At 36.8% G+C, this 15,348-nt stretch overlaps 1 protein-coding gene across 1 annotated transcript in view; it reads left to right on the top strand.

Annotated features, from left to right (window-relative positions):
• The window catches only part of NCK2 (NCK adaptor protein 2), a 76,507-nt gene extending 61,188 nt beyond the window's left edge, over window positions 1-15,319 (top strand). Inside the window, exon 4 of the mRNA XM_044670477.1 lies at window positions 14,144-15,319. Coding sequence (XP_044526412.1) covers window positions 14,144-14,338 — 195 coding nt within the window. The 3' untranslated portion in view covers window positions 14,339-15,319. The remainder of the gene's footprint in view (window positions 1-14,143) is intronic.
• The last annotated feature ends 29 nt before the right edge of the window (window positions 15,320-15,348 follow it).

A 15,348-nucleotide genomic window follows, 5' to 3' on the forward strand; every position in this document is an offset into this window, starting at 1 on the left:
GAGAGATGGATAGATAGATTATATGGATGGATGGATAAATAAGTGGAAGGGGGAAGAGAGAGAGAGAGAGAGAGAGAGAGAGAGAGAGAGAGAGAGAGAGAGAGAGAGAGAGACCGTCCAAAGAATTTATATTTGGCTCAGAATTGAAATTTTGAGATGAGATTTAACACACCACCATTCATTTATATAGTGAAGTTATGCAACAGACTTTCAGCGAGTGTGTTGCATATATTTTGAGTGTTTCACAGTTATTGTTACTAGACTAGAAGTCACAATGTCTTTGGAATTCAGTGAGACATTGACAAGATCTTTGGATCCTTGTGATTAAAAAAAAAAAAAAAAAAGATAATGTGATTGCACCAAACTTAAATCTAGAGGGTATGGGATCAAATCCCAACTCAGCAGTTTAGAGCCTGTATGACCTTGAGCAAGTAATTTAACCTCTCCAGGCCCTAGTTTCTTCATTGTAAAAGGAGAATGTGGGCTTAGATGACCCATAAGTGACCTTCTAGCCAGCTCCAACGCTACAAATCTGTGATCCTGTACAAATTGCATTATAATGCAGAAAAGAAGACTAGAAGCTAGGCAAATATCTTAAAACTCAGTTGTAAGGGAAATGTATACCAATGAATAAAATCATGAACAAAATGAATTTGAAATGTTTAGAAAGGAGGGGCATCTAGGTAGCACAGTGGCACTGGAGTTGGATGACCTTGGGTTCAAATTTGACTTCAGATACATCCTATTTGTGTGATGCAGGGCAAATCACTTAACCCCAATCTCCCAGCCCTTGCTGTTCTTTTGCCTTAGAATTGATAGCTTAGAATCTAAGACAGAAGGTAAGGGTTTGGGAGATCAAATGGAGAGCATATAGAGATGGATCAGAATTATGGTAGGAAAAAATTTCCATTTTTTCTGTAGATTCATGTATTTTTTTTCCTACGAGAGTGGAAACTGTATTTAGGAGTGGAACTGTATTTAGGGGGTCACAGTCAAGGAATTCGAAAGTTGGAAGGAACTTCATTGGCCATCTATTCTAACCTATATACAAAAGGGTCTCCTCACTGTAACATGCCCAACAACAACATCACTTAGCATGATGCTTGGCACATAGATGTTTAGTAAATGTTGATTGATTAAGTTAGGAAAAGAGGGGAATAATTATGAAAATGAGTAGGAAATGAGGATAAATTTCAACAAATGTGAAAGTGTTAACAAATATTTCCCCATTGCCCCAGTGTCAAGAAGCAATAGAATTTTAAAGTGCTCTGGAGACACTTTTTTTCATGGGATTCATGTCTATCCCAAAGGTAGGTCATAGGATCATAGATTTAGAGCTTGCCCTAATCAAGTTTCATATACGCTGCTCATTGATTGCCATCATCCAGCAGTGTGTTTGGAACTCAAACCCAGCTTCTCTGACTTAAAATTCAACATTTAGCATGCTACCTATCGTACTAAGCCAAAAAGTTCAGGACTTATCATTTGATTTTTTTGGTCAATTATTTGTATAAATGCATAGATGGATGGCTCATTATATTTATTTAGTAAATGTAGTTTGGGAAAGGCATGAAGAGATGACATTTCATTTAATATTTTAAGGTTGATTCCAAGTATATTATATGATATCTTTTACACACACACAGTATGTATATATATTAAATGTTTGAAGGATAGCTAGGTGGCACAAATCTGCCCTCAAACATTTAATAGATGTGCAATCCTGGGCAAATTAATCCTGAGAGCCTCAGTTTCCCAATCTACAAAATGAGCTGGAAAAGGAAATGGCACACCACTTCAGTATCTTTGCCACGAAAACTCCAAATGAGGTCCCAAAGAGTCAGATACAACTAAATGACTGAACAATAGCAATAATATCGTATGGTCTATATTCCACCAGTCATTGGTAGTGACATGACTACTCAAAAAGCTTTGTAATCTTTGACTATATAAATTCAAGTAGTGTCCAGAATAATCAGAAAGAATGTATTAAATACCTCCAATGTGTCATTACTGTGATAAGTGCTCTAGATATGAGTACAAGGAATGAAACAAGCCTTTCTCTCAGTGAGTTTATTTTTTAATGGGGGGAAATCAACAACTGTGGATATCAATATATATATTGTACAAACTGCAAGAAAACATATAGTAGTTAAATACAGATTATTCTTAGGGAATGCTACTAGTTACAAAAATCAAAAAATGGCTTCAATTGGAAGATGATGCTTCAACTGCATGCATATTAAAGCAATAAAGGAAATGACATTTCTACAGTATATTTTTTTGGTGGTCAGAACACACCTTTAGCTTGCATCTGGTTCTAGGTGCTATAGTTTAAGAACAATGATGAGGTGGAACACATCCAGAGCAAGGTGACTATGACAGAGAAAACACTCAAAAGAATTTCCTATGAAAAAATGGTTGAAGAAACAAGATTATAGTTAGTCTGGACAAAAGAAGAGTCAGGCTAGGGGGTTGGTAGTAAAGAGAGGTCTTTAAATATTTGAAGGATTGCCCTGTGGAAGAGAGAATAGACTTATTCTGCTTGCCTTTAAAGGGCAGAATTAGGAACCATGAATGGAAGCTATGTGGAAGCAGATTGTATCTCAGCCTAATGAAAAAATTCCTAACAATTAGAACTGTCTGAAAATGGAATAGACTTCCTCATGAGGAAATGAATTCTTCATTAAGGGAGACACTTCCTCAGAGACTCAATGACCTTTTGTGCATCATGTAGAGTGTTAGGCTAGATGATTTCTAAAATCCCTTTTATCTTTCAAGTCTATTATCTTTTTAATGAGAACAAGAGCTGTTTATGTAAAATAAAAGTTGAACATTTTATATTCTTTTATTTAAAAAATTATCTCTCCCTTCCTCATTTGGATAATTAGTCATTCAATCAACAGATATTGAATAAAGTACCTACTATGTATCAGACAAAGATTCTCAGAGCAATGAGGCGTAGTCAAACAAAACAACTTCCTACTTTGCCCAGGTCTAAATATGTAATTATCGTTCTGGATTTTAAGTCCAACATCTCTGGTAAAAGGTGGATATTGTGAATCATTTTCTATCTTCTGGCCTTGTAATTTAGTACTGCTTCGATCCTCTGGATTTACAATTTACCATTGAATTAATGAGACTAAAATTAAATTCTAAGTAAACAGAGGATTGGTTTTGGAGATAGATATAGCTGTGTAGACAGACATATACACATGTAGAGTGAAAATTGTGTCAGGCTTTATTGGTCAGGAAAAGACACATGATAAAAAAACTAGTGGAAGTAAATGCCTGGAAATGCCTTAAATAGAGGCATTAGAATTCAACATTCATTGAAATAGCCCTAAATAAGGCAACTAGAGAGAATTGCCAATATGTTGATTTTAACTAGATGACAAAAACAGTCTTACTTTTCAGAAATAGGAGGTAATAGATTTGAGAGAAAGAGAAAGTATATTAAATGTAGTTCTCAAATTCATTTGGCATCTAAAGCCCATTTATGAGCAGAAGACAGAAGTGGAAAGCACTTTGCTCATATGCTCTCCTTTCTTTTTGTCTAGAGATGTGGCATCATTGGTGTAGAATCTACATACATAGAAGTTCTTCCCACCTTTAGAAATCAGCACCTACTGTGCAAATTATAATCAATTGTCTCATTCGAGGTTGCACAGCCAGGATATGTCAGAAACAAAACCTGACCCAGATTTTCTTGACTTGGGGGTTAGCTCCCCATCTACTACATAATGCTGCCTCTCACCTGTCCCTTACTGTCCCCAAAACTTCATCAGGCTCAATATAAAGAATATTGCTACTTTTGATTAGACCAGCAATATGATGTCTTTTTTTTTCAAATTAGGGAATTATTTGTATTTTAAAAAACCTGTTAGTACTGGAAACCTCAGTAGTACAAGAGATTTTATAGTGGTCCCCGAGGAGGCCTGTGAATTACCACAATATGCATTAATCTTGATGGGATGACCACATGAGAAGGAAAGTCGGAGTACTGATCTTGAGGAATTGAAGAGCATTTGGGAAGTTGGGGGAAGTAGCTGTTTTTCCTTTTCATTTTGCTTGTTGAAAAAAGGGAATTATCATTTAGGCTTTTCTGAGGTGAAGACTCTAAGAATGTTTGATACTTAGATACTATTATTTTTCTCCATGCTTGAGCAGGGAATTCTTATTTCATGAAAATGCAATGGAGATCATAAGGACAGCATTTGGTGGAGTAGTTAATCAAGCTGGTAATGCTAAAGAAAAAACCATTGAATATTTATGATCTAACTTTGTTTGCTAAAAGTCTTCACCTGTTACAAGTCAAAATGCTTAAGGGGGAAATGAGAAGAATAGGGCATAGATAGAGCAGGGAAGTAGTGAGGAGAATATTAAGTTTAGAAATTGGCACTGCTGTCAAATGACTGGAGGGGAGATAGTTCTGATTTAAAATTTTTCAAAGAGAAAAGAGGTTGCAAACAGCTCAGGAGACTAAAGTAGCTAACAGAAATGGCTGTTGGAAGATACAGATAAAATTAAATGTTAGAAGCTATAAAGAGGTTAGACTGGTCATCAGACATGACAGTGAAGTTGTCCAGGATAAATAAATGACTTCAAACGAAAAAAAATGGTGCAAAAATCCTGGCAGGGAAGAAAAAGGATCAGATGGAGTTAATGTGGGGACCAAATGGAGCACGGGAATATTTAGATAAAATAAAAATGAAAGGAGGGATGCAATATAGATATTTAGGTGGGGAGCAAGTTTCCTATTATTCCAGTCACAGAAAGTTTAAACAAGTATAAAGCCAGGGAATATGCATTTAGAAAGGAGGAAGCTTTGAAAGTAAATTGAAAGAAAACATGGTTTCAATGTTGGTGCAATAAACAGCCAAATTCATTATTTCAGCTAAACTAATTAGTATGTACCCACCACCTTAAAATCACGTATTAGAGAAATCAGCATTTAAAACAACTCTTACATATGATTTTTAAAATGTTTATTTGTGTTCATGTTTTGAGGTTTGGGTTTTATACGATTACTCACAAAAATGAACATTATAAGTAAAATTAATTTAAATTAATTTTAAAAAAATAAAATAACTCTTAGATCCCACTCACACCTATCAGATTTACATTTGGTTTGAAGGAAACCAAGGAGTATGTTACATTTTTTTCTCATAAATTTCCTAAACCGTCTCATAGATTAACTCTAACACCTACCCTGATTATAAGAAATCTTTTTACATTAATGTTTTTTTCCTTACCTTTTGTATTGATTCTAAGCAGAGGAGAGGGAAAGACTAGGCAACTGGAGCTAAATGACTTGCCCAAAGTCACATTGCTAGGAAGTGTCTGAGGTAAAATTTGAACCTAGGACCGCCTGACTCTAGCTAACTGCCCCTTTTCCATTTGTTTTACTCCTTTCTCAGGCTCATTTTATATTGGCTCTAATAAATCTGTTATTAACAACAACAGATAGTGTATGCATATATGCATAGAAAAACATCAGCAGTGTAGATGTGTGAGTGTTTTTGTGTGTGCATGTATGTGTGTGTGTATCAACAGTGAATCGGCTGTGAGAAAAGTCACAAAGTCACAGATTCTTGAACCATGACAGTTATCTTGTCAAACTCCAACTTTAAGATACAGTAACAATAGCCAAAGTTTTAGTGAGAGGGATAATAGAAGTTGAGATTATGTGTACAAAATAGATAGAGATCTAGATAGATGAATAGGAATTGGGGAGGAAGAAGGAACTAGGAGTTGGAAGAGGGATTAGTAGAAAGGAAAGGAATAGGGTGGCAGCTGGGTAATTCAGTGGATTGAGAGTCAATCCTAGAGACTGGAGGTCCTGGGTTCAAATCTGGTCTCAGACACTTCCTAGCTGTGTGACTCTGGGCAAGTCATTCAGTCCTCATTGCCTAGCCCTTACCTCTCTTCTGCCTTGGAACCAACATGGAATATTGATTCTAAGCAGAAAAAATAAGCATTTATAGAATGCCTACTTTGTTCTAGACACTTAATTTACAAAAACTAGCTGCTTATTTAAACTTCCCAACAACACTGTAAGAAATATGTTGTTATCCCCATTTTACAGCTGAGGAAGATGAGGCAAATAGAGGTTAAATGACTTGCTAGTGATCACACAAGTAATAAGTGTCTAAGGCTGGATTTGAACTCCCCTGGAGTCAAGTACTTTATCCTCAGCTGCTTCTATGTAAAGACCTCATGTAGAAGGTGGTGCTTGATTTTGAGCTTTGAAGTAAACTGTTGATGGTGAGAAGCAGACATAAGGAAAGTGCACGTTCCATTCATGAATCGGCACAGAATTGGGGAATGTATGAGGAGTAGCAATAGGTCAGTTTGGCCAGATTGTGGATGTGAAGGAAACAGGCTCATCAGGAATAAAAGCTGGAGCCTGACAGTGAAGGATTTCACATGCCAAACAGGAGAATTTGCAATTGATCTTAGAGGTAATAGGGAGCCATTAGATATGATTGAGCTGGGAAGTGACATGATCAGAAACCATGTGAGTAGAGAGAGGGGGACAGATGCAAGAGCTGTTATAGAGATAGAACTGACCAGCCCTGACATCATGTTTTATATGTAGGGTGATGGAGAATGAGCAGTTATGGAGCTTGTGAACTTGGGTGATTGGAAGTATGATGGAGTCCTTGAAGGAAATATGTATATTCAGAAAAGGTGGTGAATTCGAGGGAAATGGAAGAAACATTACAGGCCATGATGTCCAATCCTCTCATTTTACAGATAAGGAAACTGAGGCATGGAGCCATTAAGTGATTTTTTTTCCAGAGACACACAGTAGATGGCAGAGTTTGGAAAAAAAACAGCAAACTCCCTCACAGTTTCAGATGAATTATGCCTGATATTAAAACATGTATGGAGAAACTTTGGGCTAATGTTTGTTTTGGTCCAACTTCTCAGTTGCAGATATACAAAGAGAATGTGTTAAGAGTATTTGACAGCCTAAATTTAAACTACCACTTTGTAATATTAGCATAACACCCTACATTATGGGGGTGGAGTGTAGCATACACTCCTTTTCTGTCTGAATTTCCAAAGTGTGTTTTAGAAAATTGAGTATGAAGGGATTCCTACGAGCTGAGGCTGAGCCAAAAGGGTCTGGCTCCTTTTTATTTTGATCCTGTCCATCATTCCTCTATGTAAATTTTGTTTTAATTACACTTACTGATAAGTGTTCTTAAACTGGAGTCCATAAACTTTTTTTTATATTTTAGTAACTATACTTAATATAATTGTTTTCCTTTGTAATCTTATTTATTTTATTTTATGCATTTAAAAATATTTTTCTCAGAAGGGGCTCAAAGGGTTTACCAAAAACTGTAAAAAAGGTGCCATGACATAAAATGGTTACAACCCCCTATTTTAAGAGAAAATTTAGTGTAGTGTAAAGTGCATGAGTAGGTGGTTTGGTGAATAGAGAGCTAGCTCTGGAGATGGGAGATCCTGGGTTCAAATCTCTCCTCAGTCACTTCCTAGCTCTGTGACCCTGGACAAGTCACTTAACCCTCATTGCCTAGTCCTTACTACTCTTCTATTTTGAAACTGATACACGGTATTGATTCTAAGACTGAAAGTAAGGGTTTAAAAAATAAACACGAACACACCCAAGATCTTGGGACAGAGACTGATGTGAGAACTAATGTTTAGTCCAAAACAATACTAATGCAGCAAGTTTGATTGAAGGAATTGCTATGAGACTTTACCCTACTTGGGAAAAGAGCACAGATTTAGTATGTAATTAATTTTTTTTAATTTTATGTATTTTTCTTCCCTTTTTTTCATTGCCAGTTGTACATACCTGAATTTGTGTGCATTGAATAAAATGAGGTCCTAATCTATATAACCTGAGGATTTTTTAAAAAGTAACATGCAAAATTTAAATTAATATGTAATGTTTTAAAAAGTAGTTTCTCCACTTTATCCCTGTGAGTTAGGAAGTATGAATGTTCTCTCCATCTTGCCATCGACTTGTCCAGGGCCACAAGTTCATTTCTCTTCTAGCTGTCTTACTGTCTCAGATACAGTCCCCTGATATCACAGAACTCACAGATTATGTGGCAAATGGGATATAAACTAGGTTTGCTAACAAATTGGTTGCTGATTAGCTAAAAAGCTGAATGCTGTTTAGAGAGGTCATATTATAGCCTTAGAAAAAATAACAAGGTAAACCTCCTCTGTTTTTCAGTCATTTCAGTTTTGTCTTGACTCTTTGGGACTATTTGAGTTTTTTGGGGGGAAAAGATGCTGGAGTGGTTTGCCATTTCCTTCTCCAGTTCATATCACAGAGGGGGAAACTGAGGCAAACAGGGTAAAGTGACTTGCCCAGGGTCATACAGTTAATAAGTGTCTCAGGCCAGATTTAAACCTTGGAAGATGAATTTACTAGTAACTGTGATTAAAAAAAAATGCATGAACTCTGCAACTGGAGGTACTGGGGAAAAGTAGCCAGGCATAGGCTAAGCAAAATAATTGTCTGGGAAATCTCTTGGGAGTCCTAAGCATTGCAGTGAAGAGGGTAAGACCACAGAACTCTAAAGGTCAGCCTTTAGAGATTTTTCAATTGAAAGCTAAGTACATCATGTCTTCCCACATCCATTAGATTTTGGATGTGATGTGTTAAAAACACAGTCATGGCAGCATTGTGTTTGTTATGCCTACAATCTTCCTCTTATTTCTTTAGGAAAGTCTTCTGTGCTTAAAGGTAAAACAAGCATATATTTAACTCTGCTGCTTTATTTTAATACAAACAATGATCATAAATAAAAAACGTTTTTTTCTGTTGCCTTAGTTTATTCTACATACACATTAAATTAAGTATACCGGTTAAGATAAATTAAAAGTAAGCTTTTTTTTGGAAGTATTTTTAACCATTTCGCTTTGATTTTAATTTTATTTTGCTGGCATGAAATGGCTCACTCCTGTGCTTTTAATGTTTCCATGGATTTGTGATCTCATCATCCTATACATTCCTTTTGAGGATGCAGATTCCAGAATATTCATTCCTGCCCATCTTATGATTCCCATAAATCCTCACCAGCCAGTATTCTAGGGGTATTCTTCTAAAACTGTCCAGATACTAACAAACTATTAATCAATTATCACCAATGACTGACCTTCCTTTTTCTATTGCACGTCTCTGATGACATCCTGAACCCCATTTCTCTAATGCATTTCTTTGCCCATTACATGTTACAGCCTAGTCATATCCCACTGTGTTTTCTCTCCATTGGCCTTTGGGTGAACTTCACCTTTAATTTTTCAGAGGCTTGTGAACAACTAACTATGACTAACAGCTATATAGCAGCAATGAAAGGATTCTTTTGTTAAAAAAATATACGGACCTTTGTTTCAGGAAAGAAGCTTGGAGGTCATTAAAAGACAATTTTCCAAAGGCACTCCAATCTGTTTCCTTCCTCCTATTCAGTTCTACACCCAACTAATTTTCCATGCACATTATCTGCCTGAAATATGTGAACTGATGGATAAATTCTGTGTGTTGCTCATCTAGCTGCATATGATAGTCTGGAAAATAAAAACTCTTCATCCACTTGGTTTTTCCTATGGAGGTAGGCTAAATTCTTTTTAGTAATTAGGAAGGTCCATAGTGTGCCTGGGCTTAATGATTTGTGAAATAATGCCATATGCAAATAGGAGCATCTTTAGAATCTCACCATCTGTAAGAATCCCTTTTTACTTTGGACTCTGGACTGTGCATCTTCTGTGCATGATAGGCAAATACTTTATGCCTCAATTAACAATAACCAGAGGGTAGCTGGACAACAGACTGCTAATTCAGAAAAGATTCTCACATTAGTAAACAATACTTTCTTGACAATTAGAGTGTAATCAGATTCTTCTGTGTATATGTGTATGTATTACAAGCATGCATGTGCACATACTTTTTGGTGCTTCCAAATTCAGTGCCTTCCTATTTTCTTCTTGAAGATAACAATTGCAGCAATGGGAAAGTGGATGGATGTCAAGAGAGCTATGAGAGCCAGAGAAATAGATCTGAGAATGATCTGCATAGAGTTGGTTGAATCCATAGGAGCTGAGGAGATCAGGTGAATAGAAGAGAGGAAGATGAGAAGCTGGGAATACAGTCTCAGGGGACCCTCCTGGTTAGCAGGTGTGAACTAGAAGAAGATCTAACAAGGGAGACAGAGAAGGAAGGGTCAGACAAATAGGAAGAGAACCAGTCAAGGGCACTTAAAAATATCATGGAGATATCTTCTTAAAAAAATCAAAAAAGTAAGAAAAGGATGATCAACAGTGTCAAAGGTACAGAAGTCAAGAAGGATGAAGTTGAAGAAATGACCATTAGATTTGATGATTAAGGGATCACTGGAGGTAACAATAAATATTGGGGAGGATGAAATTTATAGCAAGTATCTCTGACCAAAGTATCATTTCTCTTATATGTAGAAAACAGAGTCAAGTTTATAAGAATATAAAACATTCCTCAATTGAGAAATGATCAAAAGTTATGAACAAGTAGTTCTCAGAGAAAGAGATTAAAACTATCCATAGTCAATCTGAAAAAATGCTCCAAATCACTGGTTGATCCCCATGTCTGAAACACTCTTCCTCTTCATCTCTTCCTCCTAGCTTCTTTGGTATCTTTCAATTATTGGCTAAAGTCCTACTTTGTACAAGAAGCTTTTCCCAGTCCTCTTTGATCTTCAATCCTTCCCTCAGACATAATCTCCAATTTAACCTGTTGATAATCCTATTTGTACTCTGTTGTTTGCCTCTTGTCTCCTCCATCACACTATGAGTTCCTTGAAAGTAAGAATTATTAGGGGAGAGGGGCTTTATTTGTGTCCCCAACACTTAGTGCAGTACCTGGTATATAATGGGCACTAAATAAATTCTTCTTGACTTACTGACTATACATTTGCACCAGAATTGTGCCCATTTGTTGATCACTGGACAAGGATCTCTTGTTTCTCTGCCAAAGGCCAAGCTGATGTTTCTAGGCAGTTTGAAATCTTTTTCATTATCTTACATACCAGTTCTTGCTATTTGACCAGTCATTGCCATAAAGGAAGTGAGCTACACAGGACCAAGGGCCATTTTGCATTTTCCTTTGTTTCATAGTTTGGTGTGACCAGCTTTCTGAGTTACTTTACTTGAAGCCTTTCCAGCGTAGTAAAACCAGCCAGAATTTACACTCTGGTGGCATAGCTTTTTGTAACCCAAAGTAACCTCCATGTTCTGAGAAGCCATCCAAATAAGATTTTGAGAAGGTACTTAAAGACCATTTATTGATCCTTGCATCTCTGCATAAATACATATGCTTTGTGGCAGGAGCAATAGCCATATAATATGGGCAAATTCTTCCTTAAAACATATTGAAACTATCCTCAACATTTAACTGCCTCTGGAGACTAAAAGCTCTGGGTATTTAACATCACTTCCTCTTCACCCAAGAAGAAAGTGTCCATGAGGACCTTCCAGCGCTATCTCCAGTGCTTGTCCTGATGTACCCGGTCGACAACCTTTGTCTATCTTTCTCTTCTCTCCTAATACTGCTGCCACCCTAGTGCCACTCTTATCACCACGAAATAAGGGAGCTTCACTCAGTTGAATCAGCTCAAGATGCTTATTCTCGTTAAGTATACTCTTTGTACTATGCCTAAGTTAATCTCCTCTTGTTAACTGTGGAGTGACTTATTTGGTTCCAGGGTTGAACATAGACGACCAGAGGGACTGGCTTAAGTAAGGCACAAGCCAGAATAGGCTTTGATTTTAAAAGTCGGGCTTGTGTTGTATGATCTCATGCCTTAGTGAAGGAAAAAATAAACTGTAGACATCAGAAAATTCTTATGTAGTTATCACTAGTGTGCATTATTGCTCTGCTATAGCCTTGTATTATGGGATTCTCAGAATTCCACCATGCTTTAGGAGGAAAAAAATAAAACAGAACAAGTCAAGAATAGTTCAGAATTGGGGTTCTTTTGTTTGTTCAAAACACACATAACTGAGGAAGTGTCTGTCCTTTAGGTAATTTCTATTCATCTTGCTCCCTAGCAGGTCCACCTAATGTGGTGATGATGCTCAGTGAAGTTTGAAATAAAATCGTGTTTTATGATTTTTTCCTAGAGTGGTTATTTAGAATATTATGTTTCGTGGACACATAGGTCGATGTGGAATCGTTACACATTGTCAGTCTAAGCAAGAAAGGCCCTCTAGTGGCCATGCTTCTGAAAATAACAGATTACTTAGAAGTGAGTTTTGCTTTCTTTTTCCTTTGTTTAACCCCACTCACTTTACTAAATATCCGAAGCAATAAGTTTCCTTTGGCAAGATCACATTAATGAAAAAAATAATAACTTCTTCTCCCTTCTTGTATTCTGATTTTTTTTTTAATTTTTTGCTACTTCTTCCCACTTACATCCACCTCTTAAAATCCCTCTTTCTTAAGGACCCACTCAATGTAGCTCAGTAGATAGACCCTTGAGCCTGGAAAGAGCAAGTCCTGGGTTCACATCTGACCTCAGACACTTCCTGACTTTGTGACTCTGGGCAAGTCACTTAACTCCCATTGCCTTGCCCTTAGTGCTCTTCTGCCTTTAAATGGATACTTAATATTGATTCTAAGACAGAAGGGATGGTTTTGTTTTATTTTTTTAAAAAGACTCTATTCACACTGCCATTGTAGGAGACTTTTTCCCAGTTCCACTCCCTCTTCTTCCTCCTTACCCTTTCCGTCTGAATTTTTCTTCCATTTGCTCTGTATATATCTGATATGTCCCTAATTGTTTACACATTGTTATCCCCATTAGAATTTGAGCCCCTTGAGAACAGGGATTGTTTTTACCTTTGTATTCCCAGGTATTTAGCACAGTACTGGCACATGGTAAGCACTTAATAAATGTTTGTTGACTTATTTGTTCACTAATACCTTGCATCATGTCCAGTGACATGCCTGTTCTGGTCCATTTTCACAGAAATGCCCATGTGTAAATAAGTGGGAGAATAGTGATCAAATTTAATTAGCTTTTATAACCTTGTTGAGGAAAGTGGGGAAGGGGTGAGATTTATGATTTCATAAAGAAAGGAAATTCCCAGGGTGGTATAGTGGGAAATGTGCAAGACTTATAATCAAGGGACTTGTTCCGGTTCTTTCACTTTCTACTTTTGTGGCCTTGGGTCTTAAATGCCTTGAGTCTCAATTTCTTCCTCTAAAATGAAGGAGCTTTTCTTTATGACATCCACTTTTGGAGAGCATAATATAAATTTTCCCATCAATTCATAATATAATTTTTTTTCTTAAATAACTTAGCAAAGACCAATAAACTTATTTTCCTCATTTCACAGAGTGGTAGAAACAAGATAAGAATTAGGTCTCAGATCCTGATCAAGCCAATAAATAAATAATTTACAGTAAATTCCAGTGTATCCACTATTGTAGGAATGCAATATTATGGTTAATTAAATAATCCCATTATCTAATAGTTACTCTATATACCATGCATGGATTGTCAGAAATGGAAATGGATTCTTAAAGATCATTTAGTTCACATGACCAATATGGAAGTGTTTTCTGCTTGATAAAACATGTATGGCCCAGATCAAATTCCTTATCATCTCTGAGTGGAGGGGAAGGTAGAAAGGAAGGGAAGAGATGGTTTGGAGCTTATAATTTTGGAAAACATGTGTTGAAAGTTATATTACATGTAATGGAGAAAATAAAATATATTTGAATTTTTTAAAAAGCATTTAGTTCAGCCCCCTTCTTTTTATAGATAAACAAACTAGAGTATGGGGATTTATGCTGAAATTATATTGAACATAATTTAACTTTATTGATTGGAAAATTATATCAGAATCCTAGAGTGCCTCAGGGTCATTATTATGAATATTAGTCATCCTGTAGTAGTGGGGGAAAAAAATCTATTTAAAAGTTATAATCATTTGGAACCTGGGAGGAATGGATATTTGTTACATTAGAGTAAATTCTTTTCCTTTTCCCAGTGGGTTTTGAAGTATGTGTCTGCTCAGTGGTGTTTGGTGCCGCCCCACTATCAGCCAGCCACATCCCTTTTCTGTGATCACGTTATAACCCGGTTGTCTTATATGTTTGTTTTTTTTCTCCTCACAGCCGAGTGACTTCTCCGTATCTCTTAAAGCATCAGGGAAGAATAAACATTTCAAGGTGCAGCTTTTGGACAATGTCTATTGCATTGGACAGCGGCGGTTTCACACTATGGATGAATTGGTGGAACACTACAAAAAGGCACCTATTTTCACCAGTGAACACGGGGAAAAGTTATATCTCATCAAAGCACTTCAGTGACGTTAAAGGCGGGCTAGGCTGCTTAGTCCGCCTCTTGCTAAAAGCCTAGTCCTCTTCTCACTAAACTTCAGGCCTTAGGTCCAACATTCACCTACACGGAGCAGAGATGACCTCCTACCTGATACAGACTCCAACCTGGAGCCCTCCCTCAGAGGGCTTTCCTCTATCGGGTGGTTCGTCCTTGATTTCTCGTTCATTTGCCCAGTTTGTCTTTTTCCCCTTCCAGTTCTGTTGGGTTCAGTTTGCCTCCCCTCAGGTTAAAAGCTTAAGTGACCATCATCAGTACTCACTTTACCGCCTGAGTTCTAAAGCCCCTCTCCCGTCCCCGGTTTACAGAATTTGGAGATGAGAGAGGAAGGTGAGTTCGGTTTGCTTTTGTTCTTTTCGATTGAAAACAGTGTTAATCTGTTTAAATGGTTCATGCTGACAGAACTCTTAGTTAAGAGACATTGGGCACAGTTTGAATGCACTGAAGCTACAGCTAATTAAGTGAAATATAGTAGACATAAACAGGTGTGGCTCTGAGTTCTGTAGCTCTTTTGCTTACCAGGTAGTGTAGGACAGATTCCTAGGTTCTAGAAGCACTCCACGCTGTATTCTGCTATTACATCGCTTCCTTGACTCTGTAAGAGTACACCAATTAAGGCATTTTGTAATAGGACTTCTTCAACTACTATGGTAAAATTGTAGACAAAGAAATCTATCTAGTGTATTTTGGTCTGTGGTTGCAACCAAGAGAATTTCCTTGAAAATTGATTTGCAAGAGAGAGAGAGAGAATCAGTGACTTATGAAGACTGAAGGTTTTGGTAATCTATACAACCAAATGTGCCATCTACATAATCCTTTTTCCTCTTGCCCTTCTGCTTGTTTGAATTTTAACAATTATGTATTTAATTCTCAAAGTAATATGTATCTGTATCTGTTTGTTGACACTAATGCAGATGATTACAAAAAAACTGATCTTTTGGGGAAGGGGGGCTACCAACACTATATATATATATATATATAT

The sequence above is a fragment of the Gracilinanus agilis genome, chromosome 3, assembly GCF_016433145.1.
Source record: "Gracilinanus agilis isolate LMUSP501 chromosome 3, AgileGrace, whole genome shotgun sequence".
Taxonomy (NCBI): domain Eukaryota; kingdom Metazoa; phylum Chordata; class Mammalia; order Didelphimorphia; family Didelphidae; genus Gracilinanus; species Gracilinanus agilis.